The following is a 25266-nucleotide window of genomic DNA, read 5'->3' on the forward strand; positions in this document are numbered from 1 at the left end:
ACTATTATCATTATTTATCATTATTATAACAATTTAATGAGTATTCACTGCAGTTCATTTTAAAAACAACTGGAAAACAGATTAGAGAATTACTGAGGTTGTGAGGAGGTTTAATTTGTTTTAAATCAAATTGTTCATTTCAAAAAGTCTCTCTTTACACTGAGCTTTAACTCCTGAGTAAGGTACTGCAGACCACTGTCTGTGCTCCATCTCCAACTCACTGCAAACAACTTGTCATCAGTTCCTCTGTGTTCTGGTTTGTTCTGAATGGTTCTTCAGAAAAACTTAAAAATAAAATCCTGTAGTTCCCAAGTTACCAGCCCTGTCCTGCTCTGGCAGGTAACTCAGCCACAGAAGGTAACCTGGTATCCCAGACAGGTGCTTGCATTACTTAAGGCTCTTGTACTACAAAACTTCACCTCCTCTGCAACATTCTGTAGGCTTCACGATTTTAAATCAAGACAATATATTCTCCATGCACGTGTGCCATCCTAAATCTCTGCCAAAATTCTTAGCTTCTAACACAGAAATGTAATTCAGGTTTTTCTTAAACTGGAGTGCCTAGGAAATATCCAAACCACAGAAGTCATCTAAAAATCCCTGAGGTTTTCCAAGTCCCAAAGAATTGAACGTGCTTTAGCACAACACCTCTTCCCTCTGAGTGTGCCTTCAGTTGTTGTGCCATGTTTAGTGACATGTGAATGTTAATCCAACCAGCATTCTGCCATGGGGAACAGAGGCAGGAGAGACAAAGCACTGCCATAATCTATGTACGATTTTAAGGATATTCAAGATCCAGGTATTTCTCCACTGTTACCTCCTGCTGTTTGTGGGATTTGTTAACCTGATTTCCAAATGTGATCTACCAACTTTCAGCAAGCTTGAGTGGAACTGCTGTTGGAACTACCTCTGTGAATAAAGTCAGAGCAGAAACTCTTCTGTTGGCTCATTTCATATCTGTACTGTGCACAGAAGTTCAGGGCTGCCTTTAACAGGATGCTCAAATATACAGGAATCCAGTCTGCTTCAGGAAAGTGTAAATTTATACCAGTTCTTATCAGCTCTGAACTGCAAACACATAATTTCCTCATGGTCCCTCTGCTGGAGTCCTTACAGTCCTAGAAAATTTGGGTACAGGCCAAGAATTAAGAGGTTGCAGTCTTAAAGCAAATTCTACTGCTAAAACTAATTTTGACAGCCTCATTTTTTTTTTTTTAAGAATGACAACAACAAGAGAAAAACTAAATTTAATTTATTTTATCAAAAACTATAGGAAGATAGCAATACTAGAGATGACACAATATGAAAAGAAAATGTTCCTGAGCTTACAAACTGCATATTCTAATACAGTTCCTAAAACATACATTAAAAATAACCAAAAGATTGACTTAATTGGAGATTAAATAAATAGACAATAGCTTTTCTTACAGGTGATCTTGCAGCTTTAGTTTTGCTACCAAAAAATAAAAATAAAACCAACAAAATTGAACAGCTGGAGGACAGGTCACCAGCCCCCAAGAAGTGCATACACGACTGAACTGGTGACCTTGATGATGCCAACAAACCACAAAGCAAAACAAAGGCAGAAGCTGGGCTGGTTTAGGTTCCCTAAGAAGTTGAAAACAGCTTTTTCTGCATTTCCAATTTGGCAATTTTCTGCCAAACTCATAAAAACAGTAAAAGGAGTTTTAAAAGTGACACAGTGTCCCACTGAGCTCATTTACTGACTGCAATCCAAATACACTGTGAATATGTAAATATAAAATACTGTTCAAGGCTCTTATGTTGGAAACTGGATCCATGGGTTTCCTTCAAATAAATACAAAATACTGCTACCTCCCAGAACACAAATTAACGGTTCTTTATTTATGGCAGAAGATAACACACATATCCTTAACAAACAGCAGCATTATTCCAGTGCTGGTGATAACATTCTCTGCCTCTGGAAAAGGAGACACTGCACTCCAGTACAACTGCCACAACTATTACCTTCTAAAATGCACCAACTTGCAATATTTAAATCAAACTGGGCATGGGGAGAGACAGAGCCTGGGGCCCACCCTGTGCCCCAGCACAGGGGAGGCTGGAGTAAGGAATCCATCTCTTGGAGCAAGGAATCCATCTCTTGGAGCAAGGAATCCATCTCCTGCCGCAGCCACTCCGTCCTGCAGGGACAGCGCAGGCTGCAGCAGATTAAGGAGCTGGAGACTGCAGATTCCATCCACATGGAATGCACTGCTCACTTGAGCTACATGCAAGAGAAAGCACTAATGATTCTAAACGATGCAAGATCATCTAGAGTTTGCTGACATTAAAGCTCCATATTCCACTTAAAACTTTAAATAAAAAAAAAAATCATTAGAGATATGGCATGATAAAAACTGACAAGACTCAGCGGTTATCAACTGTGTGGATACAGGTGAGCCTGATCCCATCAAATACTTCTAAATCTAAGCAAACTTCCTCCTATTCATTAAACAATATAAAGTCTCTATTTCAACGTGTATCTCTGTATTGTAGATTACAAAACTCACACAGCATTTCCAGTGGCCCATGCTCTTCACCAAAAGTTTAAAACTGATTTTGGCTAGTAGCATATAAAATGTCATTTGCTACCAAAGAGCCAGATCTTCAGTACAAATGCAACTGTGCTTCTTAAGGAACAACATTGAAATGCTCTTTCTGAAGTGCTAGTAATTAACATGGAATTTAAGGCATTTTCTAACAAATTAAGTAAACAGTTACATGCTGGGTACTTGACTTCATTCACCTGAGCCAACAGCTGTGCACCTTATAAAGGTAACTAGCTGACCTATGATACATAGCCAGCAGCCAGCTATGGAGCATCCATTTATGGAGCAACATTATTCTGCCTGACCCTGTCAACATTTATGTGACTTGTAAGCAATATGCAAGTTTTACAAGCTTTGAATCCATGAGAATAAAGCATTTGGATCATACCTAGAGCATGGACCTTGGCTGTAACTCCACTCATCACCCACCTCAACTGCTCTTCAGTGGTTTTGAAGCCAAGCAAAACTTAGCATATGTTATGAATAGATTGAGACAACTTTAAGATGATCAGGAAAAAAAAAAGATGACTCAAGCAGCTGAAGAACAGCACATTTCTCAGCCTTTACATTCAAGAACATCTTACAAATGTCTACAGCAAATGGGTATATTCACCCCTAGTCTAACTTCACTGAAGTTAACATTTTTGCAACCAGAAAATACAGGCCTAGTATCTTAGAAGTCTGTCACTAGGTAAAAAAAAACACAGTATGTAAAAATAACCAAAACCAGTTGTGAATATACATCAATCCCAGGGCTCTTTTGCACCTAACAGATAACAGAGCATATCTCCACAATGCATTTGCTTTGTTAGACAATGGGCTGCTCTCCTTAACCTTTTGCTATCTATTTCCAAAGTGTAGCCAGCAACTTGTTTCAGCCATGACTGCCAAATTTCTGCAATGAAAACAAACAGCGAATGTTACTTCTGATAATCCCATATTTACAAATGCTCTGTGGAACTGCAGTCCTCCTACAGAATCTTAACTAAAAATCAGAGCATAACAACTGAAAAAATTCTACATAACACTAGCTAAGAAGTTCAAGTTTTACACCTGGGATCTGTTAATACCAATTACAGAATCACAGAATCAATTAGGTTGGAAAAGACTTTTGAGATTATCGAGTCCAACCTATGATCGAACACCACCTTGTCAACCAGACCATGGCACTGAGGGGATCTCACTGTGCTCTTCAACATCCTCACAAGGGGAAGCAGAGGGGCAGCTACCGATCTGTCCACTCTGGTGACCAGTGGCAGGACTTGAGAAAACAGCCTGAAGCTGAGTCACCCGAGGTTTAGACTGGATATCAGGAGAAGGTTCTTCACCCACAGGGTGGTTGGGCACTGGAACAGGCTCCCCAGGGAAGCAGTCACAGCACCAAGCACAAGTTCAAGGTGTGACTCTCAGAGATGGTCCTGTGCAGGACTAAGACTTGGACTCGATGACCCTTGTGGGTCCCTTCCAATCCAGCTTATTCTGTGATTCTATGAATGTTCAAATCAAGGTACATTTTAGAGTTTTCTTTGCATACATTTTACTGCTTCCTAAACAACTGTTCTAGAAAAATGAATTTTTAATCCCCATTATCAGTTTTGTATTGGCTTGAAACACTACAATCTCTTTCTTTGGCCTATGCCATTTCAATTACAAACACAATGCCTTGTTTCCACCATCCTTATTTATATTAGATGTAAGAATACTTGAATATATTTGTGAAAGAAGAGTCTTCTTAAAACACATTAAAAAAAGAACAAAATATTTGATTTTGGATACCCGAACTCAGTTGAGATAACCTCTGCAACACACGGCTCCACATTTACAGACAGTTCTGATCCTCTTTTTGGATGGGCTAAGACCTTCAGCAGAGTCTGAAGTCAGATCTATTGAACCTGCAACACAGATGAACACAAGTCAGGAAGTTCTAAAAGACAGACTGAGATCATGCTCAGTACTCAAAACAGCTTCTAAAGGCCTTCTAATACCCCAGTTCAAAGAGTTGTGTGTGAAGCTATACTCAGATTCCACTGACACCCTTGTTACAACTACTTGTACAACACCTGGCATACACACTGGAATCCAAAACTCAAACTTGAGCTTTGTAGCCCCCAGGTATCCACATGGATCAGCTGAAAGTGCAGCTGGCCTTCACTGGCCTTCAATGTCAGTGCCACAGACAACACAGAGAAAAAAGGACTTTTAAGGATTCAAGATCAATTTGGCAGTGCCTTGGTTTAAGCGCAGTTGGCAAACACCACGCAGACACTCACTCACTTCCACCCCAGTGGAATGGGGAGGAGAATCAAAAGTAAAACTTGTAGGTTGAGATAAGAACAGTTTAGTAATTGAAACAGTAAAATATTGTAATAATGATGGTATTCTGATTATGCTGATGCTGATTATTATTATTAGGTGTAGTAGTAGTAGTAAAAGAAAAAGCCAAACACAAGTGATGCACAATACAATTGCTTACCTATGGCTGACCAATGCCCAGATACCATCGCTAAACTCTGATCAGCCCCTTCTGGATAACTCCCCACTTTCTATACCGGGCATGACATTCTCTGGTGTGGAATATCCCTTTGACCAGTTCAAGTCATCTGTCTATGCTCGCTCCCAGCTTTTTTTTTTACATTTTTTTTTGAGTATCTCCTCACTGGTAGAGCACAAGACACAAAAAAGTCCTTGACTTGACAAAAACACCACTTAGCAACAACCAAAACATCAGTAAGTTATCAACATTCTTCTCACATTGAATCTAAAACACAGCACTGTACCAGCTACTGAGAAGAAATTAACTCTATCCCAGTTGAAACAGCTGTTCCATAGGACCTACATCTACAACTGAGGCCTAAAGACACCAGAACCCAGAGACAAACCTATGGTGCCTCATGCTGCTGAGATGTTACAACTGCCTTAGTAACTATCACTAGCAGATTACCTAGAAAGTAGTTTACCTGAAATGTCAATTTGAATAAAGGAAAGCTTTATTTAAGGGCAGGCTGACCATACCTTCTTTCCTGCAAAAAAGCTTCAAAATCATTTGCTTCACCAGACAATCCAGCCACAATCCCTGATGTGCTTGGAGCACTGAGGGAGGCAATGCACTAGAGATGCAGGCAAAAGCTTCTGGGTGTGCTCTTCTCTGCCCTACATGCCATGAACGATGACTGTTCTGAAATCCAGAGCTGAGTTAGGAAAAGCCATGCCTGAGCTGAAATGCTACCATCAGTCAGGCTGCACTAAAGCCCACCAGCACCCCAAAACTCCCACAAGAACCATGTTAAAATGTGCAGACCTTTCATCTGATAGTCAAAGGTTAGCTCTTCTCCAGCCTTGATGGTTCGGGTAGAGAACAGCGCTATTCGAGGAAGACGCAAGTCAAGGTTATCAATAAACACATTGAAGACTTGAAGATTTGGATCACACTGTAAACAAAAATTAATTCAGTTTCTGTTTAGAAAAATTAACACTAAACTTCACAGAAGTGTTTAAGTAAACCAAGGTCACAGGAAAGAAAGAATGGGTGCTTGTCTCAGTGACAGAAGCCTGCAATTAAGTTATCTTCTGAAATAAACAAATTGAAATAGTGTTCCAGGAGAACATTCATAGCTCAGATTCAAGTCCTTCCAGGAGGGTAACCTTTACACAATACATAGCCTACACTAATATGCAACAACCTATGAAAAAAAATGGCACCTTCAAAGATGACAACAAAAATGATGACAAAGTAATTAGAGTTACATTCAGAGGCTAGTATGTACTAACAAAACCCACAAGAAGAATTAAAGTTGAAAGAAAATTAAAAACAACCTAGTGTTTCAAGCCTCACACACTCTTCAGTCTGTACTGATGTTTAAGCATAGCTTCCAGGCCAGGGATAACATCTTCATACTATGAATGAATTTCTACTGTCAACTGCAAGCCTGCTTGGCTTCTGGATTCCCTGCCATGGGCTGGGCGGTAGGAGAAGGGTGAAGGTCACTAAACAGGAACTAGAAACCACTTCATCATTTTCTCTGGATTAAGTGTCAGAAGTCAGCAGTCCCTGAGACTCTTAAAATCTGCATGTTTTTTTGTTCTTTAGCAGTGAAATATATCACACATTAAAGAATCAGAAGCAAAGTTACAGACATTTAACTTTACACTGAAGACTGAAAATACTTCACTCCCATTTGTGAAAGTGAAGAGCAACTGTCTGTTTCTCCCTGGCAAGCCTGCATGAAATACAAATATCATCATCTCACAAACCTGAAGACATGAATTTTCTGTATTTGTAGAACACTGACTGCATACCTCACAAACATTGGATCAGTAAGAAATAATAATTTTTAGTTCAGGAATCCATACAAATGTAGCTCAGCCTTCTTGCTTTAGGTACTTCAGTTGAACTTGAATAAAACACTACAAAAAATTGCTCATTAAAATTTACTTTTGAGTTCTCTGGCAAGTTTAGACTGGGAGGGAAAATTACATTTCTCCCCTGTAGATACCTAAGAAAGCACAGGAGTTTTCTCTTTTTCCTCTACCAAACTTGCAGGATGAAATTCAGAGTAACATTCCATCCTGCCCAGCTACAAAATAACACATCAATTCTTGTCATCTATGACTCCTAGCTAATTTTATTAAGGACCTGTCACATGTTAAGTATTTCACATACTCGGAAAAAACACACCCAAACCAACCCTATTTTGGTTGTCTAGAACTAGCTGATTCAGTGAAAACTCCAGTCCTATAGGATGTCCACTTCAGGCAGCATCTCCCTCCCAGATTTTTATAGGCAGTCTCAATCCAAGTAAGGCCAAGAATTCTGTTCTATTTATTGCATCATCTGATTGAATGGACTGTGCTGGCACGAAGCAAACGACTCCAGAAAAACTGTGAATATGGTAAGGAAATGTTTACAGTAGAAGACATTTCTAGCACAATTAGGATAATTCTCCAAATTCTTAGTATACAAAACAAGGTCTTACACTGTGGTTCACAAAGTGGGACACATTTCCATATCGAGCTGCATCTACTGTAAATTCATCTGAGTCATAGTCCAAATCAAACAAGTATGTATTTCCCTGGTTGTCATAGAGCTGGCCTCGCCTCTCTGCTTCCTCACTTGTAATCACCTAAAAAAAAAAAAAAAGGAAAAAAGAAACCTGCATCATATTATTAACTATTACTAAATTAAAACAAAAATCACAATCAAGTTAGAAAAATACTTAGTAAAAAATACCACTGTAAGTTTTTGATGTTGAAATAGCATTCCATCTAATGAATGAAGAATAAGAGGACATACAGCTGAACTAATTAGTGACTGAGACTTCTCTGGATGCAATTTGTCTACAGCTGATGCACAGCACTACCTTGTCTCTGGAAAAAAAAAACATATCAGCGCCCTCTGTTAATAGTTTTGATGATGACAATATAATCAACTGTTTCTACCTGAGGTTTCTATATATGCACTTTTTCCATAAGACCCAGAACGCCTTGTTTCCTTCACATAAAACCAAGATTTGACCTTCTCCCTTTGCACAGATGATCAACAGGTATCAGTCTTTAAAACCCAGCCACATTTACAGCCCGATGTTCATTTCCTCCTTCCCAGAAGCATTTCTTCCTGCTATTTTTGACTGCAATGAAAGATCCTATTCATGGCAGCTCAGACAGACATCACTTCACAAAGCTCAATCTATTCAATTAGGCGAGCGTGTCACTGTCGACAGAAGAAACAGCTTAAACAACTTCATCTGCAGCCTGTCACATTAAACACATTCTGTTGTGCAGATTCAGCAAAGAAATAATGATTTGGCAGCAAGAGAGATACAAAATGTGATGGAATTGGACAACAAATCCCTCTAAAATCTGACAGATGAGATTTGAGACCTTAGCAGTAGGTATTAAATATATTCAGGTGAAAAGGTAAATACATAATCACCTTTCTGCATTAACAGAGATATTTGGAATGTCTGACCTCTTGCATATTTAAAGAAAACCTATGAAAATGAGAAGTTAGAAGCTTTGGGGCAGCAAGCATGGAGGAAATCTACTTAAGACCGTAAACATTGTACAAAGGGACAGAAGGAAATACTTTGAGTCAACATAGTAGCAAGGCAGATTTGTGGCAGAAATGTAACACTGTAACAGAGAGGCTGCCGGGAACTGCTGGTGTGAAGAGTTCTGAAGCAGAGCAGAGGCTGAACCATATAAACAAACACCGGGCAATACAAAATCTCAAGAGGAAGTCAAGGTCTGTATTTTATAACATAAAAGTTCTCCTTGAAATAGTATGAGATTGAATAAACAGATAATGTCCGTACTACGAGTCTTATTCTTGCTGTTAATCGAAACTAATAAATATGCCTGGAAATACTACCTTAGAAGTTCAGACAAAACAAAAAAGGGACTGACAAACTGTGCAGGCAGTTTCCTAACAACTGTGCTTTGGGAACAGCAAAAACTCCAATAAAGATGATCAGGGAAGAATGAAGAATATGATTGCCATGAAAGAAATTAAGGACTTGCCTTTAGAAGCACTATTAGGGCATGTATCTAAAATAATTCTTTAGTGCCATATGAGATAAACATTCTCTTTACCTTTGACCTTTTACAACTGCTCTGGAATGAAGGAATGTTCTGGACAACATAATTTTGCTGTTGACTTGAATGTCTCTTTATCTCTCTACTCAAAAGCAGATTGATCTATTATACAGTAGAATCACAGAATATCCTGAATTGGAAGAGTCCCACAAGGATCATCAAGTCCAACTCCTGGCCCTGCCCAGGACATCCCCAGGAATCACATCATGTGCCTGAGACCATTGTCCAAACACTCCATGAACTCCATGAGGCTTGTTGCCGTGATCACCTCCCTGGAGAGCCTGTTCCAGTGTCTGACCACCCTCAGGGTGAAGAAGTCAAGAAGTGTTAAAACTGAGAGAAAGCTCAGTTAGATTTTACCTACCATTTCCTTGACGGTATGTAATTCACCTATATGAGATAAATACATACCTACCTCTCCAACATACTCCATCACAAAACTGTTTGTTTTAATTTTCTGGAGGGTTTTTACTCCCCAGCCACGGCCATTGTTGGTTCTGAAGATGCAGAGGGAATACGGGGTCCCTTTCTGTACGATCCTATTCGGGCAGTCAGGCCCACACCTACAATATGAATTGCACTCATAGATGGGCAAGCCAGGCTGGATTTTTAATTTCTTACGTTTATTGTAAGCCAAAATAAACCCAGCCTCCTTTGGACAGCACTTCTCAGCAGGGCAGTCAGCACATTCACAGCCAGTTGTTATTCCATTGAGCACATTTATTCCCGGAGCAGGTTTATACTCATTAATGTAGTAGAAGTCTAAAGGAGGGCCTTCAAGATCCACGGTGTTTTCCACCAGAATCATTGCTTTATGATTCTTTTTCCTGTTGAGTTCTTCTTTCCATCTCTGCAGAGCTATTCTTTGTTTAGCCTTCTTTACAATGTAATCTGCAATTGCAGGTTTCAAAGCTTTAACATGGTTTCTCACTTTCAGTGCTTTGCCTTCTCTCACCCGAGACAAGTATTCATTCTTGTCTCTAAGAAAGTTCTGCAGAAGCAGAGGGCAGTTCAGATGTTTCCGAGGCTCCCAAGTATTTGAAGATTCTGGCCATCCTTTCCATTTCACAAGATAGTATGCTTTGCCCTTGAAATACAGAAACAGATACAGATTTAGCCAGAGTTCATGTTGCTGAAATCCAGCATCACAGAGCACACAGACAACTATAAGGGCTCTGGACTTAAGGATCAGCACACAGGGCAGAAGGCCTTGATGTCCCCATAAACATTACAACTGGGGAGAAAGAGAAAAATCAGGGGTTTTGTTTGCAAATTAACTTATAGCACAACTTGCATATTTTACATATCATCTCTAGGGGCAAAGAAATCAAAAGTTGGGATGAACTCTGATTGCTAATGGCATACCTGGAGGAAGAGGAGGCTAGTCTGTAAAGGCAGGTGCTAAGTTATGCTAACCTGCTGTATGACTCATATGCACAAGCAGAATGCAGTCGTATCACATACAGAACAAAAAAAAAATAAATACAAAATTTAGCAAAAAAAAGTCTAAACCCCACTATTGGTCATATCAACCATCCTCCCAGATCAGTAATTAATTTGATACATGTAATATTGTATTTACAGTGAAGCAGCATATGTTTTGCACTTATTTGAGAAGGACAAATAACGGTAACAAGGACAAATCCTGAGACCGAATTTCACAGGAATCCATTTGCAGCACACGGCCCTAATTATTTGTTAAACAGACTAAAAGAGTCAAGAGAGAAATACACATGGTTGTCTGCAAATAAAGGGAGAGGCATCATAATTCATACTGAGCTATCACTTAAAGCATCAGCATCAGATATGCAAAGGTGAAACATTTCACATTCTAACGTCTGTAACTTCCACATTACTGAAAGTAGCAGTTTACACCACTTTCTGTTTACAGTTCAAAGTTTAAAATATATTTAATTTGATGCCAGCAAAAGCTTTTTCCTCACTGCCTGCTGCTTTATATTACAAGCAAAACTACCTTTGGCTTGCTTCCAAATTTCAGCTGAAAGAGTGATCAAATTGGTCTGTGTTTCTCTTACCTCTTCTACCTTGTAGTCACACAAATATTCCACCTCATAACTCTTTAGACTCCTGTTGGTGATTCCAATGGATTTACATCTGAGATTTTCCTTCCTACATAATTCTTGGAGGGTCTCAAGTGAAGCTAGACATGGCACATACCAGGCTACAATAAGAAAATTGGTAAAGAATCCTATTTAATGTCTCAGCTAAATTGAAATCATTATGCCTCATCCCAGAGTCCCCACATTACCATTTGTGACAGCAGTCCACGAGTCTCTTGTACAACTGCAGTGTCTTCAACTCAACCCTTCTCTAACAGGTCAAGCAAAACACGTCAATGATTCCCTCCCTGCACCTTTATTCTGTACAGTACGTACACTTATAAAGAACAACAAATATTTTGGAGGGCAGAGACTTCCACAGGTGAAAGCTACACTAAGAACCGAGAAATTTCTCTACAATTACAGCAACGCATAACTGAACTACGGCAAGCAGGAAACCTCCATTCTTTAATAAGACCGCCAAATTTCTGTAGTCAAGCGCAACTGAGCATTTGCGATGCAACCATGGTGACTGGACGAGGAAATAGAGACCCACCGCCCGCATCCAGAAGGATCGCAAGTGCCCTGTCAGCCAGGCGGATTTAGAGGGACGAGACACTCCGCAGAGCCCGGGAAGCACCGGGATCAAGGGGCTGGATGAAGTCCAGAGAGGGAGCCGCCTCCCCCCGGGCTCCACGGGGCTCTCCGGCCCCGGCCCCGGCGCAGTTCACAGCGCAGGAGCTGGGGAGGGGGCAGCGGTGCCTTTCCCGCGGCCGCACCGGGATCCAGCGCCTCTCCCGCGTCCCACCCCCGTTCCATGTCTACCGCAGGCACCTCCCGTCCTCCTCCCACAGCTCCCCCGGGGCAGCGGACAGGACCCTCAGGGAAGAGGGCAAGACCCCCAGCCCTTCCCTCCCCGCCCCGCCAGGGGTCTGTGGGCAGGGGCGGCGGGAACGGTCCTGACGGAGCCGGGAGACAGGGACCGGTAGCGGCTCCCAGCGCCGAGAGCGAACGGGAGCCTCCCCGCCCGTCCTCCCCCCGTCCGTCCCGGCCCCTCAGCGCCCGGGGGTGCGGCAGAGCCCCCGGGCGGCCCCAGCCCCAGCCCGCTCCCCCCTCACCTCCTCGCCAGCCCTCCATGTTGGGGGGGGCGGGCCGCGCTCAGGCCGCGCAGGCTCCGCCCCCCGCCGGAAGGGGGCGGAGCGGAGAGGGCGGCTCGGCGCGCGCGCGGCTCCGCCCGTCCCCCTTCCCTCCCCCCCGGTTTCCCGCCTCTGGTGTGAGGGGCGCCCGGCGGGACGGGCTGGGAAAGCGGGAACGACGGGGAGAATGGTTGAAATGGAGCGGGACAGAGTTCAAGCCATTTCTCTTTTGTTCTTATAGAGCTCTGCAGTGCCTGGGGCAGGCGGGGGAAGCGCGCGGCAGCTTCGTCCCCGGGCAGAGCTGAAAGGAAGAACCTCAGAGAAATGGTCCGGGTACTTGTTGATAAAAAAAAAAAAAAAAAGTTACACCGTCGTCACACCTTACTCAGATGAGGTGTTTAACTATTAATGTAGCTTTGACAGAATCACAGAATCGATTCGTTTAGAAAAGGCCTCTGAGGTCACTAAGTGCAACCTATAACCAAACAATACCTTGTCAACCACACCACGGCACTGAGCGCCATGTCCAGCCTTTCCTTAAACACCTCCAGGGACCGTGACTCCACCACCGCCCCGGGCAGCCCATTCCAATGCCTAATTACCTTTAATGTGAAGAAATTCCTCGCACTGTCCATCCCAAACCTCCCCTGTCACAGCTTAGGAGTCAGCAACCTCTCACCCTGGCAGTGGTTGCCTGGCAGAAAGAGCCCGACTCCCCTGGCTACAACCTCCTTTCAGGTGGCTGTAGAAGAGGTTTTCAAGTTCACTTCAAATCCCAGGTAATGGGAAGCTCTCTTCAAATCCACACAGGTATTCTTTGCTCTATTTTCTCTGATTTTTGCGGCTCTATTGTGACACTTTCAGTATTTTACAAGGTAACACACTGTTGTAAGCACTGAACTGTTGCCCCTTAACTTTAGGCTTAGACCCTCAAATTCCATAACCACACTTGCCTGCCCCATCTTGTTACTGAAAAAACCTGCCAGCTTATACCCAGACAAACGTATGACAATACAGATTAAAACAGTGCCACACAGAATGGAGATTGCCAGGATCTGCATAAAAAATGTATTTTAATAACATATAAATAAGCACACTTAACTCTTACATTTCTCAGGTAATATCACAAAACCATTTTACAGAAAAAACCTCCTGAAAAAAAAAATTAACTTGCTCAAGAGGCCAGCACAAATGGGCTCCACCTTCATGGTTTTGGGCAGTATCAAGAACACATGGGATTCCAGTACAATTACCAGGGAGGGGATTTTCACCAGTCTGGTTCTTGCTGGTTCAAAGCTATGCTGCTGAAGCCACAGATACACTGGTGGAACGGGTACAAGACCTGATCAGTCAAGGAAAAGTCTTCAGACTACATAATATGCTTGTTTCTGAACCACAGGCACAAGCATTTGTGCTTTCCATTTTGTAAATCAAGTGCTGATAATTCAATAATCTGCTGTCCACATGTCTTGACTAACGTTTTGCACCACACTCCAAACAGACTTGGTGGCAAATTAACATTTTTACTCTAGTTTATTACGTCCTCTAAGAATCATGAGAGACATCCCAGAGAGTCACTGCTTTGGCAGACAAGCCAATAAGAGACAAAAATCAAGTTAGAAAAATGTTGCCTTCCAAAATGGACTATGATGCCACTTCAACAGTGATGACTTCACACTTTCCAGTATCTTGATCCGTGCAGGTAACGTGCAAGGACCCATCCCTACATAAAAGAGAGGGTTATGTTTAGGATTATCTCAACACAACACTTACTGCATGTTCCAGAGAGGATAAAGAGTAGTTCTCACACAGATGAAAGGAAGACAGATTAGCATCAAAATATCCAGGGACAAACATGCTTCAACACAGATGAAACTGATTTATGAAATTAAGTTTTAATTAATTAATTAAGTTTAATTAATTTAAATTAATTGTTTATGTATGCACTTCTTGCCCTTAAAGCATCTATCTTCTCTACATATGCTGGAATAGCTGTTTAAATCTTGCATTCAAATATTGCAACTGAATTTATTTAGTAAAGGTTTGTAAACAGAATATGTGGTAATATTATTCAAAATATTCACTGTGAGAACTCTAAGTAACAGCAACAGATTGATAAGCATGCCTTGCCATAGCACAAGAACTTGACTTTTGAAGTGTAAGTAGTCTTTAAATTCCAAGGATCTTCTTCAACTAGGAAGACCTTAATTTTCAAAATCCAAGAATTAAGAAACAATACTGATCCCTACTTCAGCTAGGTATACAGTGACACAAAATACTTAGGTAGAAATAGATGTTCTCTACTAAACTTCCTCTCCCTTTTTCACAGAAATATTCCTTAAACCTCCTTTAAAACAATGCTGTTTTTCTGCACAACAGAGTTGCATCTATAATCCCCTAAATGTTTTCCTTATCAGTGCTCAGTATAAATCTCTGTGTGACAAATAAGGCATTTTAGGCGAGGCCTATTAACAGGCATTAATATACCCGATAGCTAATATAAGGAAATGAAGTATTTTGAACTTAAATAGCAAGTAGAAATTTCCTGTGGCGCTGTTTCTCTGCTTAACAACCCTGCCTCTAAAAGGACAGAGCCACTGTAAATTCTACAATCCTTCATAACTGAAAAAGGCAAAGTCTCCTTCAGTTTTTCCCAAGAGTGTGGGCATTCAGCAAAAGTTCCCAACCCACTTCCACAGAAGTCTGGGATCCTGACTGCTCTCAAGCGTGGTTAAACTGATCAACTGTTCAGAAGTTGCTAAAAATAACCTACACAATTGTATTAAGCTTTGTTTCTTTAGGAATCGAACAATGACAGCACCAAAGGTATTGCAGAAATCCCACATTTCTACAGGATGTAACCCTGCTAGGACAGTACAGTCCTGTGACCAATAACATTCTGAAGTTTCTCAAAACAAAATTAAACACTCAGTAACAGGAGCAAAGACTGCTTGTCAGAAGTGCAACATAGCAGGGTAAACAGCAGAACAACAACTGTTTTGGGTACCTTTTCATAGTGAGAACAGTTAGTATATCATGTAGGCCGTCCTCCTTTTTATCTAAATCCTGTAGTACAATCTATTAAAAGAAAAAGTTTGATTATAATCAGGTTCTCCAAGTTCTTGCACAGCAGTTCAAGGAAAGTGACACAACAGCTAAGATGTGCAAATTCATGTATTTTTAGCTATTTGCACTATTGTTTCTGTGGTTTGGTTCAGGATCTATCCCTCAGATCGCTGAAGTACCTATCACTCCCACAGTGTCCTTCAGGATCAGCACTGTAATTATTAGTTAACATCCCTTCCCTGTCCCCTTTAAAGGCATTTGGGCAGAATTAAGGCGGAGTAACAGTCTTCTTAAATACTCCATCAATTTCAGATACATCTGCCCCTTCCCTGAAGTTTTCCAAGGAAAACACATCATCACTGTTTCAAAAAAGCTGTGTTCTCTCTGTAGGTTGACTCCAACAACTTTAAACCTTCACTTGATAGAATCATTTCATCTTACCACTGTGATAAATTGAATTCAATATTTAATATCAAGATCCTGACCAATCTAGAAAGAACAAAAAGTAATCAACATATCAGCTATGCCATTTTCCGCATCAGTTTTATTTTTAAAATGTTGGAGGATCTGTGCACTACTGGAATAACTGGTAAAGATCTCTCATCCCAGGTGATCTTATTACAGTAGTGCCAAGTGCGAATCCCAGCCATCAAGGAATTCAAAGGGGAAACTTCAGTTTCTTTACTAAGTGTTTGAATACCATGCATGTACAAAAGAATGAATCAAGACCAATGCCAAGGAGATGCATGTCATTATAATTTTCTAACAAGTTTTGGTAGTAGTGGGATTGGTTTCCATTTTTTTCCCAGGTCCAACTGATTTCCAGGTGGTTGCTGTTAAAAGAGCACACGAGTGTGCACATACTCACCTGGGCAAATTTCTCTTCTTCGTTCATGGGACTCTTCCCCAATGACTCGTACAGCTCAAGGCACACAGAGGAAATATTTCCAGGAGCGTGCAGGGTGTGCTGCCTTCGAGCTGGCAGTGGTGTCCCCGATGGAAACAGCACTGTGAATTTATCAGCTCCTGACTCGTCTACTCCCTTAAAAAAGAAAAAAAACATAGAGTTCACATCTGTCTTTAAAGTGCTTCACTGAGCTGGAAGTGCTACAGCAATGCTCCACAAGAAAAGAAATCCAAGATTCATTCCCTCTGTCACATTTACCATCACGGCAAGTAAAAAACCCAACATTCCTACTAATAAGAAATCCAGCTATTGCAACATAGGAAAGATACAATCTATCTCCCCTTTAAATCCAGTTTTTCTGGTCATTTTTTCTCTAACACCAATCATACATAATTAGTGTTACATATTCACTGCAGCAGTAAATTTTTCTAATATTCTAATTTTAGACTTACCTTAAGAAGAATATCTTTGGCAGAACACTCAATGAGTGCATCTTCTTCTAACAAGGTATTCTCTTTCCCTAGCAGAATTCCTGCCTCTATGGCTGCACCAATGGGAATAACTTCATCTGGAGGAATTGAATTCAGTAATTCCACAGTTGGGAAAATATCTTTGATCAGCTGCTGTAGCTTTGGGATTCGAGCAGACCCGCCACAAAGAACTACCTGAAAAACATCAAAATTATTTCAAATCTTTATTCTGGCAAATAAAACAGACAGGTCACTCCCTGCTGTGCAGAAATGCAAACTGCTCTGAGATATTTTATTATCTGCAGTTGTTTAAATAAAAATTAATTTAATCTTTGGTTGACTTTTAATACTTTTGGTTTTGAAATTAAAGGAAATATGATGTCTTTGAAAAGTTTCTCTTTCAGCAAGAATCACCTAGATAAAGTAATACTTTGAAAATTGAAAAATTCATCACAAAAAGAACATCAAGTTGAAAGGGACTTCCAGAGGTGATCTAGTCCAACTTCCTGGTCAGAACAGGTATAGTTACAACAGGCTGCTCAAGATCTGTCCTCCACAGAAACATATTCCACAGACTCTGTAGGCCCTTAATTCAGCATCTGATTTCCCTCATACTACAAATTCCTTTCCCAGAATCTAAAATTTTCCCATGTTGTAACTTGTGCTGCTTGCCACTCACCCTTCCACCATGCACCTGTAGGAAGGAGCAAGTCAGGTTTTATCCATAAGTCCAAGTCTTATTACAGTGACTTTGAAAATCAGCCAGATCTGGAAATAAAGCTAACTCTCACTTTTCTTCATGTAAAACATAAATCTAATTTACAACTCTGAATTTTTTTATTTTTACATTTAAAGTGTTCACTGCCCCTCATCCAAAGCATTAAGGCCTGAGATGAGAACCTAAAAAGCCACCTAAGAACCACTGCAACCAGAAAACAAAAACTGTTCTCTAAATGGCCTGGGATACTTCATTATCCACCAGTGAAACAGAGATGTGACTCAGCAAACACTAATTAAGAGTCTGAAATGGCACCAAGTGTCACTGAAAGCACCAGGCAGCTTTAGCTGCAGACCTGATGAGCCAATTCCACCAGCAATGAATGCAGCACCATTTGCCATGCACAGGTACAAAGGGGGTGAGATGAATTTCTTCTCTTACACCAAGGCAAGTGCCATTTGAATTAAACTACTAATGCCTGCTGCCTTGCCCACCATCTTTGGAATTAAAGCACTCTCCTGGTTTGGCACCTCATGTGGTTTTTAAGCCAGCAAGGAGGAGCACAGGCACCAAGCGGACATGAAGCAATTTGTTCCACTTTGAATCAAAACTTTGCCTTTCTCCAGAAGTGTCAGCAAACCCTAACCAAAATTCAGTGAAGGACTGAACTTAAGGAAGGTACTCCTCAGCCTGAATTTGGGCAGAATTACACAAATACACTAAACCGAGACAAATCCTCCCCCACCTACTCAATATGCAGCAGTAAAAACACACAATTGAATCTGACTCTACCTTGTACTTAACTTCAAGTAACTGAAATGAAAGCAACTACAGAAGTCCTAAAGATCTCGAGTCTATAGATTCAGTTGGATCCCAGTTAAAAATGCTTAAGCGTATCATTAAAATCTCCATCTGCAAGGAAAACAGGCCCCACAAGTATTGTTCTTGAGGAATTATGAAGCATCCTACAGACAAATTGTTTCTATTATTACCTTATTAATATCATCTGCTGTAAATCCAACTTGCTGCAAGAGCCTTTTAATTGCTTCTACACATTTATTAAAAAGTGAAGAACAGATAAGCTCAAACCTGGCCCTAGAAGAGAAAAAAAAAAAATTTTAAAAAGTATCATCTCATCCATTAAAGACAAATACCTGAAAGGGAAGAACAATAATTTTTAGAATATGGTTTAGTTCTCCAACTGGTACTAAGGGATTTTTAAAAAATCATGTTTTCCCATTATTAATCTTCAAGTGATTTTGTTGTTTTGGAAGTATCTGTGCTATTAATTCCATCATGAACACCTACATAGAATGCACAATCATTCTCCTTCAGTGTACTTTAGAGAAAAAAACAAACCAGTATTGTTGTTTTGACAACATCCAGTACTGCTGTCTTGACTTGTGTGAAAAAAATAAATAAAAATCTTGGAACTCCTTCATGACCTTTAATATGGATACAAAGACTCAATTTTTAGAGGAAAATCAAGCTGTGTCCTGATTTTCACACAGGGAGTAGATTAAGCAAATTAAAAAACAAACTTGTGTTTGCCTTTGTCTCTTTCAACTCTGCAAAGGAAGTTCTACTCTGCACAAATACAACAAATCAAAGTCTGCAACACTGATCCACAGGACTGGCATCCTGATCCAAAAGTGAGCCGACCCCAGTTATACTGTATTGCTTCTCACACTTTCAAACATGCTGTGCCTTATTTTAGCAGCCCCAACTGCTGGAGTTCTGGAATGGAAAAGTCTGTTTCATTTTGCTAAAGCTGCTGCTGCCTGGAAGAGCAATCAAGGTGAGCTAAAAATCAAGGAAAGTACAACAAAAACAATAAGGGGGAGGAAACAGCCACCTTGATTCATTACAGTATCCATTCCCCTCCCATCAAAAACCAGACTCCAAAGATGGGGTGTCCTTGTGCCTTTTCACACTTTATTTTCTAACCATTAGGCAACACTGTTACTGTGACTGCCCCGACCACTACAGATTGCGGCAGCAGTATGAAACAACAAATCTGCCTTCAATCTTATTTCCTTCCCTAAAACAAACGCTACCAGAAATCAAAGCTTACTGAATGTCCATAACAGCACCTAGAAAGATTTCAGTAGCTTCAAAATCTGCCTTACCTGGACACATTGCAATCAAAATCTAATCCATCATACAGTGAATCTACAAAACAGTTTGCACTTCCCAGGGTTGATAAAGAATGTTTTGCAATATCAGCACTGTTCATTAACTTCATCATGGCTCTGGGATTTCCTCTAATATCATGTTTACAAGACCTGTATTTAGAAAAAAGATGATACCAGTTTAAAGAAGCAGGAATTTGACTGATAACTCCTTCTGAAAGGAAAAACAGGTTAGAGCTCTTGAACTCTTTTTGGTAAACATTTCAGTATTAACTACAACGCCACTTCTGACAGTTTGCAAACACCTCAACACAGCAGAGTTCATGGCTGAGCCCTTACAGTTCAACACCAGCTTCAAGCAACATCCACTCAAACCCAGGCATTTCCCAGTCTTCCTCCTCAGCCCCAAACAACTGACTGCTCCTTCAACACCATCTTTACTTGAACCATTTCACTCACAGATAGTCTGCTAGATTGTTTTGTTTTCTTTACAGCAAGCACCAGATAATGAAGTTCCTGTCCTAAGAGCAACATGCTTAAAATTCAAATCTTACCTCTGAAATTCAGAAGCTAAGTGTTGAGCTAGAGCTTCTGTGAAGCAAACTCCACCAATGCTGTCATCTGTGTTTGCAGCAAGCACACGATATATTCCACTGTTTACTTCTATGACCGTGATAGAAAGTGACGTTCCACCCAGTTTATAAACCAGCACGTTGCTGCCACATCAAAAAAATATTGAAAGTAGCATTAATTTTGACACAGTCAAAAGATTACCACCATGTATTGCAGGTTTTAATCAGGCAAAAAGTATCTGAGAATGGTAAAGAAACATCAAACAAGAACAAAAAAGCTCAAACTGATATCAGTCTTTGCTATTTTGAAAGTGAATTTTTCTGTATATTCATAAAGACAACCAAATGCACCTACTGAACCCAGGAGTTCTGCTTTAGTTCTTCCAGCACATGTAAAAGGATCCCATCTCCCACAATTAAAACCAGCTATGCCAAAATATGTTTAAAAAGGAATGCATTTTTCTTCAAGCCAATCAGCTTATTCAAGTCGGAAACTGGGGACAAATTTTTAAAGACAATTCTCAAAATATAAAGACCAAAACAAAGGGATTCAAAACACTATAAAATTACAACTTCTAAATGCTTCTTGTCTTGATTGAGAGAAAAAAACAAAACAAGCCTTATGCTAAGGTAATACAGCATTCCCTCATTTAAGATTTCTCAGGATTTAAGTACAGCAGCTTAAAAAGAAGTAAAATATTAGGATTTTACCTTTTCCCAGTGGGTGAATCTTGGCCAATTCCATAAGCAAGGAGAGCTGCAGACGGCTCATGAATTAATCTCATAACATTGAACCCAGCAGCTGCAGCTGCTTCCCTGCAATGAGCCATAACAGCATTTCATTTTACTCTAATGGCCTCACTATAGTCACACACTATTAAGATTTCGCCTGAACTACATGTGCCACCTCATCAGACCTTGTTTATAGCATGGTATTAACAAAACTGAGTGACTGGAAAAGAAAAGTACCAAGAAGTTCAGTTGGTACTGTGTTCTTCAGGTAACTGGATCTGCTGTGTGCTCGTTGTCAAAGAAAACACTGGTCTCTCAGTCTACACAGCCTATAAAAACTGCAAAACACCCCTCAATCATAAAATTTAAAACCCCACCCTAAATCAAACTTGGTAACTTATCTTCAGGTGTGGTATTAAAAGTTCTTGATACATTATTTCAGCAAGAATACTGATTTACTTCAAAATGAATTTACTGTGCCTCACTTGTAACATTTTACTTAGGCATTTTCTTGAAACTTCAGTAATCCTGGGACTACCCCACAACTTGTTTTCCTCCACTTTCAAGTTATACCAGAGCAATAAAATGTTTCATTATAGACACTGCAAATCCCCAGCTCGCCGTTTTTGACCAACTTTTAGGGGTGCTTTACTTATTTTATGACCGTTAAACGTAACGGCTTCTACAGATCAAAAAGAGCCAAAATAGATGCTGCCATTTATGCTCAGCTTTAAGCATACTTATTATATTTTCATACAGAGAAACTAACTGTTAGAGCAGAAGTATTTCCAAACAGAATTTCAAAGTAGAAAACTGGTATGTATTCCACATCTGCGCTCTGACAAAGCAGATCTCAATAGGCCAAGTAGCACCACTTGCTTTGGGGAGTATGAAGGGCAGGGAGGGGAAATTATGGAGCAGGGTGAGAAACTATTTGCATTTCAAGGGGGTCACTGAATATCCTGATCTAGAATGATGTTCTATCCTTGATGAAATCAAAATTCTGTCACTTTAGTGATTCAGAATTTCCTTTTGGTAGCATCAGTGAATTCCATTGAAAGTTTCTCAGCTCAGGATTTAATCTCTTGCATCTCTTGCTTTCCTATTTTCCCAGTTTAAATAACATCCCAGCATCTTGACTGATGGTCCCAAGCTGAAGTCCAGTAGCAGAATTCGCACTGTTGATCTCCCAGCCCATCTGCTTTAGGCACATAAAAGAAGAGAAAAACCTCAGTGCTCTTACCCAAGGGCATTTTTCTGATTCTCTCCAAAATCAAATGGTACTGTGACAACAACATCATTCACATCTGAACCCAATGCAGACTGGGCAGTCTCTGTTTATAAACACAGGCAGAGCATGGTGAGCAAAAGCAAAAGAGAAAAAACCACGACATCTTAAAAACATGAGGACAGCTTAAAAAGCTAAAACATGTTATAAATTATTATGTACCTTTCATTTTACTGAAAATTAGTTTTGCCACATCTTCTGGGTTAATGAGTTTGTTATCTATTTCATACTGAAGTTTTCCATTCTTCTCAATTATCTGTAAGCAAAACCAACACACCTTTGTTAGACAGTAATTTGGTTAATAACAAAAAGTAATGTTTAACTTAGGTTCTGTTTAAAGTAAAAAGCACTGGACTGTGTAAATATTCTGCATTAGTACTCTACTACTAGGGAATAAATGCTTTCAAGAGGCTTATCAAAGATCAGAAAAAGACCTGTAGCATCTGACAGACACAACAGTGACATTCAAGGACTTAAAGAGTCTAGGCTTCCCTTTTCTGTTGAGTTTTCCTTAGTACAAAAGCAATGTTTAGAACAAAAGTACACACTCCTGGTCATATTATGCAAGAAAACCCCCAGCTATATATAAAATCACAACAATGTGAACAGTCAAGACCCAGAGAAAAACTTCTTTATGAATATATTTTCCAAGATAATTTTTCTCCTGTTTTGCAAAATTTTCTAGTAACAAGCACAGTCTTATGCAAATTAACTACTGACATTTAATCAAATGGTTAAAGATTTTTATCACAAGGTGCTGCAACCCAAGTACCTCTACCAGCTCTAAGAAAAACCACAATGCTACTACCTACATATATCAGGATTCATCCCTTTAGAGAATGGCCAAGAGATAAAAATTTTTCTGTTGGAACTGTATTATGCTGGCAGATCTCAGAACATGGTTATCTACTGGATAAAAACAGAAACATTCCACATAGCAGCAAAGGGACCTCATATGATGAGAGCTGATCACTGCAGAACATGGACATGGCGTGGCCCAAACAATGACAAGAAAAGCATAAAATTATACAAATCATCATACTCACAGAGCATTTGCTTTCTGCAATATATTTTTTTGCCTGAGGGTCACCAGAGCTGCCCAGAAAAATGCAAAATATTAAAATAAATCACATGTTCAAGGTTAATTGCACACATTCATCTTGCTGATATTTCTTCTAACATCTCCAACACATCGAGCTATACTTGAACCAAAAAATCCTGTTTTCACTCTACAGACACAAGTACAGAGTAAAAAAAACCCAACAGTTCTGCCTGCTGGCATCTTTCATTCTCCTTTCCCCAAAACTTAAGATTGAAAAAATACCTACTACTTAGAGAAAAGGAAAACCCAACACATTGTTTTAACCTGCTATGCTCCACAACCATTATAAAAGATTTCAGTGAAGTCCTGCATCTGAAAGTGCTGAGAAATACACCAGAATGGACAACATCTTGTTGGCTCCTGTCAGTGAAAGGGCTGTAACACACAGCTGGGTCATCACTAAAAAGTTTTGTCACATCTCTGATGTTAAATCCAACCCAAGAGGTGTAGTTCTAGTGTCACTATAATTACCAGTGCAAATTATCACAGCTCCACTAACAGGCATCACAACAGGAACAGAACCACACCAGCGGAATCACAACAGGCACTAATCAATAGTTTCACTATTGCAATAAAAGCAACACAAAGTTTCATGCTAACAAAACCATAGTGGATTTTACACACAGGAAAGCAGTCAGGCAACATAACATTGTAGTTAAGAAACTTAAGTAAGCATGAAAAGCATACATGCAATTTGTTACTATATTTCACAATTTCATTTCCAGAGACAAATTCAGACATAAAATATAATGTTTCTTCTCTACTTTTCTATTTCCAGAAGCATCTCTTTGCTGCTGGAATGAAATATAGGATACGAAATTCATAATACCAGCCTGGTCTAGGGGAAGGTGTCGCACGGGGGTTGGAACGAGGTGATCATTAAAATCTTTTCCACACAAAAACGTTCTGTGACTCTATGACAACAGAATGATTTTCTTAAGAGATGTCTTCAGTACTAGTGCTGAGACGTTAAACCAGCTTCAATGGGAAAAATTTCTCACCGCCCCTTTCACGCCCGTTCTCTTACCTTCGCCCAAGGATCTGCTTGACTTTCACTACAGTGCTTGAAATATTTCTTATCCTACTTTGCTTCGCAGCTAAGCCAACAACCTGAATGAAAAATAAAGGAAAAAAAAAAAAAAAAAAAGGAAAAACTGAGTAGCAGACAGAGCCCACTCCCTTCCTCCTCCCCACATGGCCCTGCGGAGGGTCAGCCTCACCTCCTCGCTCTCCGAGAACGCCACGACCGCGGGAGTGACCCTGTCCCCGGCGTCGTTGGCGACCACGTCGGCGCGGCCATCCTGCGGAGAAAGAGAGAGAGGCACACCCGTGAGCCACCCCTGGGGACTTCACCGCCGAGGGAACAGCTCCGACCGACGGAGACCCCCGGGCCGGGACCCCCAAGCGGCCCTCGGCCCTCACCTTGTACACGGCGGCGCAGGCACAGGTGGCGCCCAGGTGCACCCCGATGGCCGCCATCGGCCCTCCCGCCCCGACGTGCCCCGCGCGCGCCCGCTCCCAGCCAATCCCGCGCCGCGCTGCTCCGTCACCGGCGGGGCAGCCAATGAGAAAAAGCGAGGCGAGTGGCGTCATCGCGCATAGCAACGGGGGCAGAGTGTGCGTGCGGCTTTCGGCGGGAAGCGGCGCTGGCGGCCGGTCCGTGAGGGTGGGCTTGACCCGGGGCACTCGGGCGGCGGGAAAAGAAAAGTTAAAGTGCGGGAATTAGAAAATAGAGAAAGTAAAGTGGAGAAAGCGGCAGCTGTGTGTGTGGTCTTGAAACACAGATTTAAAAGAAACATAAAGATTTTAGTTATAGGCTAGCTATATGGAATGGGTGGAATAGGAAAGAGTTTAGGCCCAGATAGAGTTAATTAAAATAGTTAGGAGAGCTGGACCTGAAGTAGGGTTTTAGATGTTAG

General features: G+C 40.7%; 2 protein-coding genes across 4 annotated transcripts; both read right to left on the reverse strand.

The window, feature by feature from the left end:
- Window positions 1-1030: 1030 nt before the first annotated feature.
- Window positions 1031-12400, reverse strand: SUV39H2 (SUV39H2 histone lysine methyltransferase). Of its 3 annotated transcripts, none has more exons than XM_082279714.1 (7): window positions 12343-12400; window positions 11201-11346; window positions 9580-10251; window positions 7547-7693; window positions 5872-6001; window positions 4350-4465; window positions 1031-1118 (listed from the first exon to the last, which is right to left on the reverse strand). In XM_082279714.1, the coding sequence occupies exons 1-6, from the start codon at window positions 12359-12361 to the stop codon at window positions 4356-4358; spliced, it is 1224 nt and encodes a 407-aa protein (XP_082135840.1). In that variant the 5' UTR covers window positions 12362-12400; the 3' UTR covers window positions 1031-1118; window positions 4350-4355. The 3 variants fall into 3 exon arrangements, with proteins under 3 accessions (XP_082135840.1, XP_082135839.1, XP_082135838.1); XM_082279713.1 differs by lacking the exon at window positions 1031-1118 and adding an exon at window positions 1283-3468; XM_082279712.1 differs by lacking the exon at window positions 1031-1118 and having other exon boundaries at window positions 1283-4465.
- Window positions 12401-13863: 1463 nt separating this feature from the next.
- HSPA14 (heat shock protein family A (Hsp70) member 14) lies at window positions 13864-24839 on the reverse strand. The gene is made up of 14 exons (XM_082281129.1): window positions 24770-24839; window positions 24568-24648; window positions 24375-24457; window positions 23292-23340; window positions 22408-22501; window positions 22201-22291; window positions 20937-21041; window positions 20208-20369; window positions 19651-19806; window positions 18514-18616; window positions 16786-16998; window positions 16295-16468; window positions 15368-15438; window positions 13864-14083 (listed from the first exon to the last, which is right to left on the reverse strand). Exons 1-14 carry the CDS (start codon window positions 24824-24826, stop codon window positions 14005-14007), a joined length of 1518 nt encoding a protein of 505 aa, XP_082137255.1. The 5' UTR covers window positions 24827-24839; the 3' UTR covers window positions 13864-14004.
- Window positions 24840-25266: the final 427 nt, after the last annotated feature.

This window comes from Coloeus monedula (assembly GCF_965178545.1).
Source record: "Coloeus monedula genome assembly, chromosome: 4".
Lineage (NCBI taxonomy): Eukaryota > Metazoa > Chordata > Aves > Passeriformes > Corvidae > Coloeus > Coloeus monedula.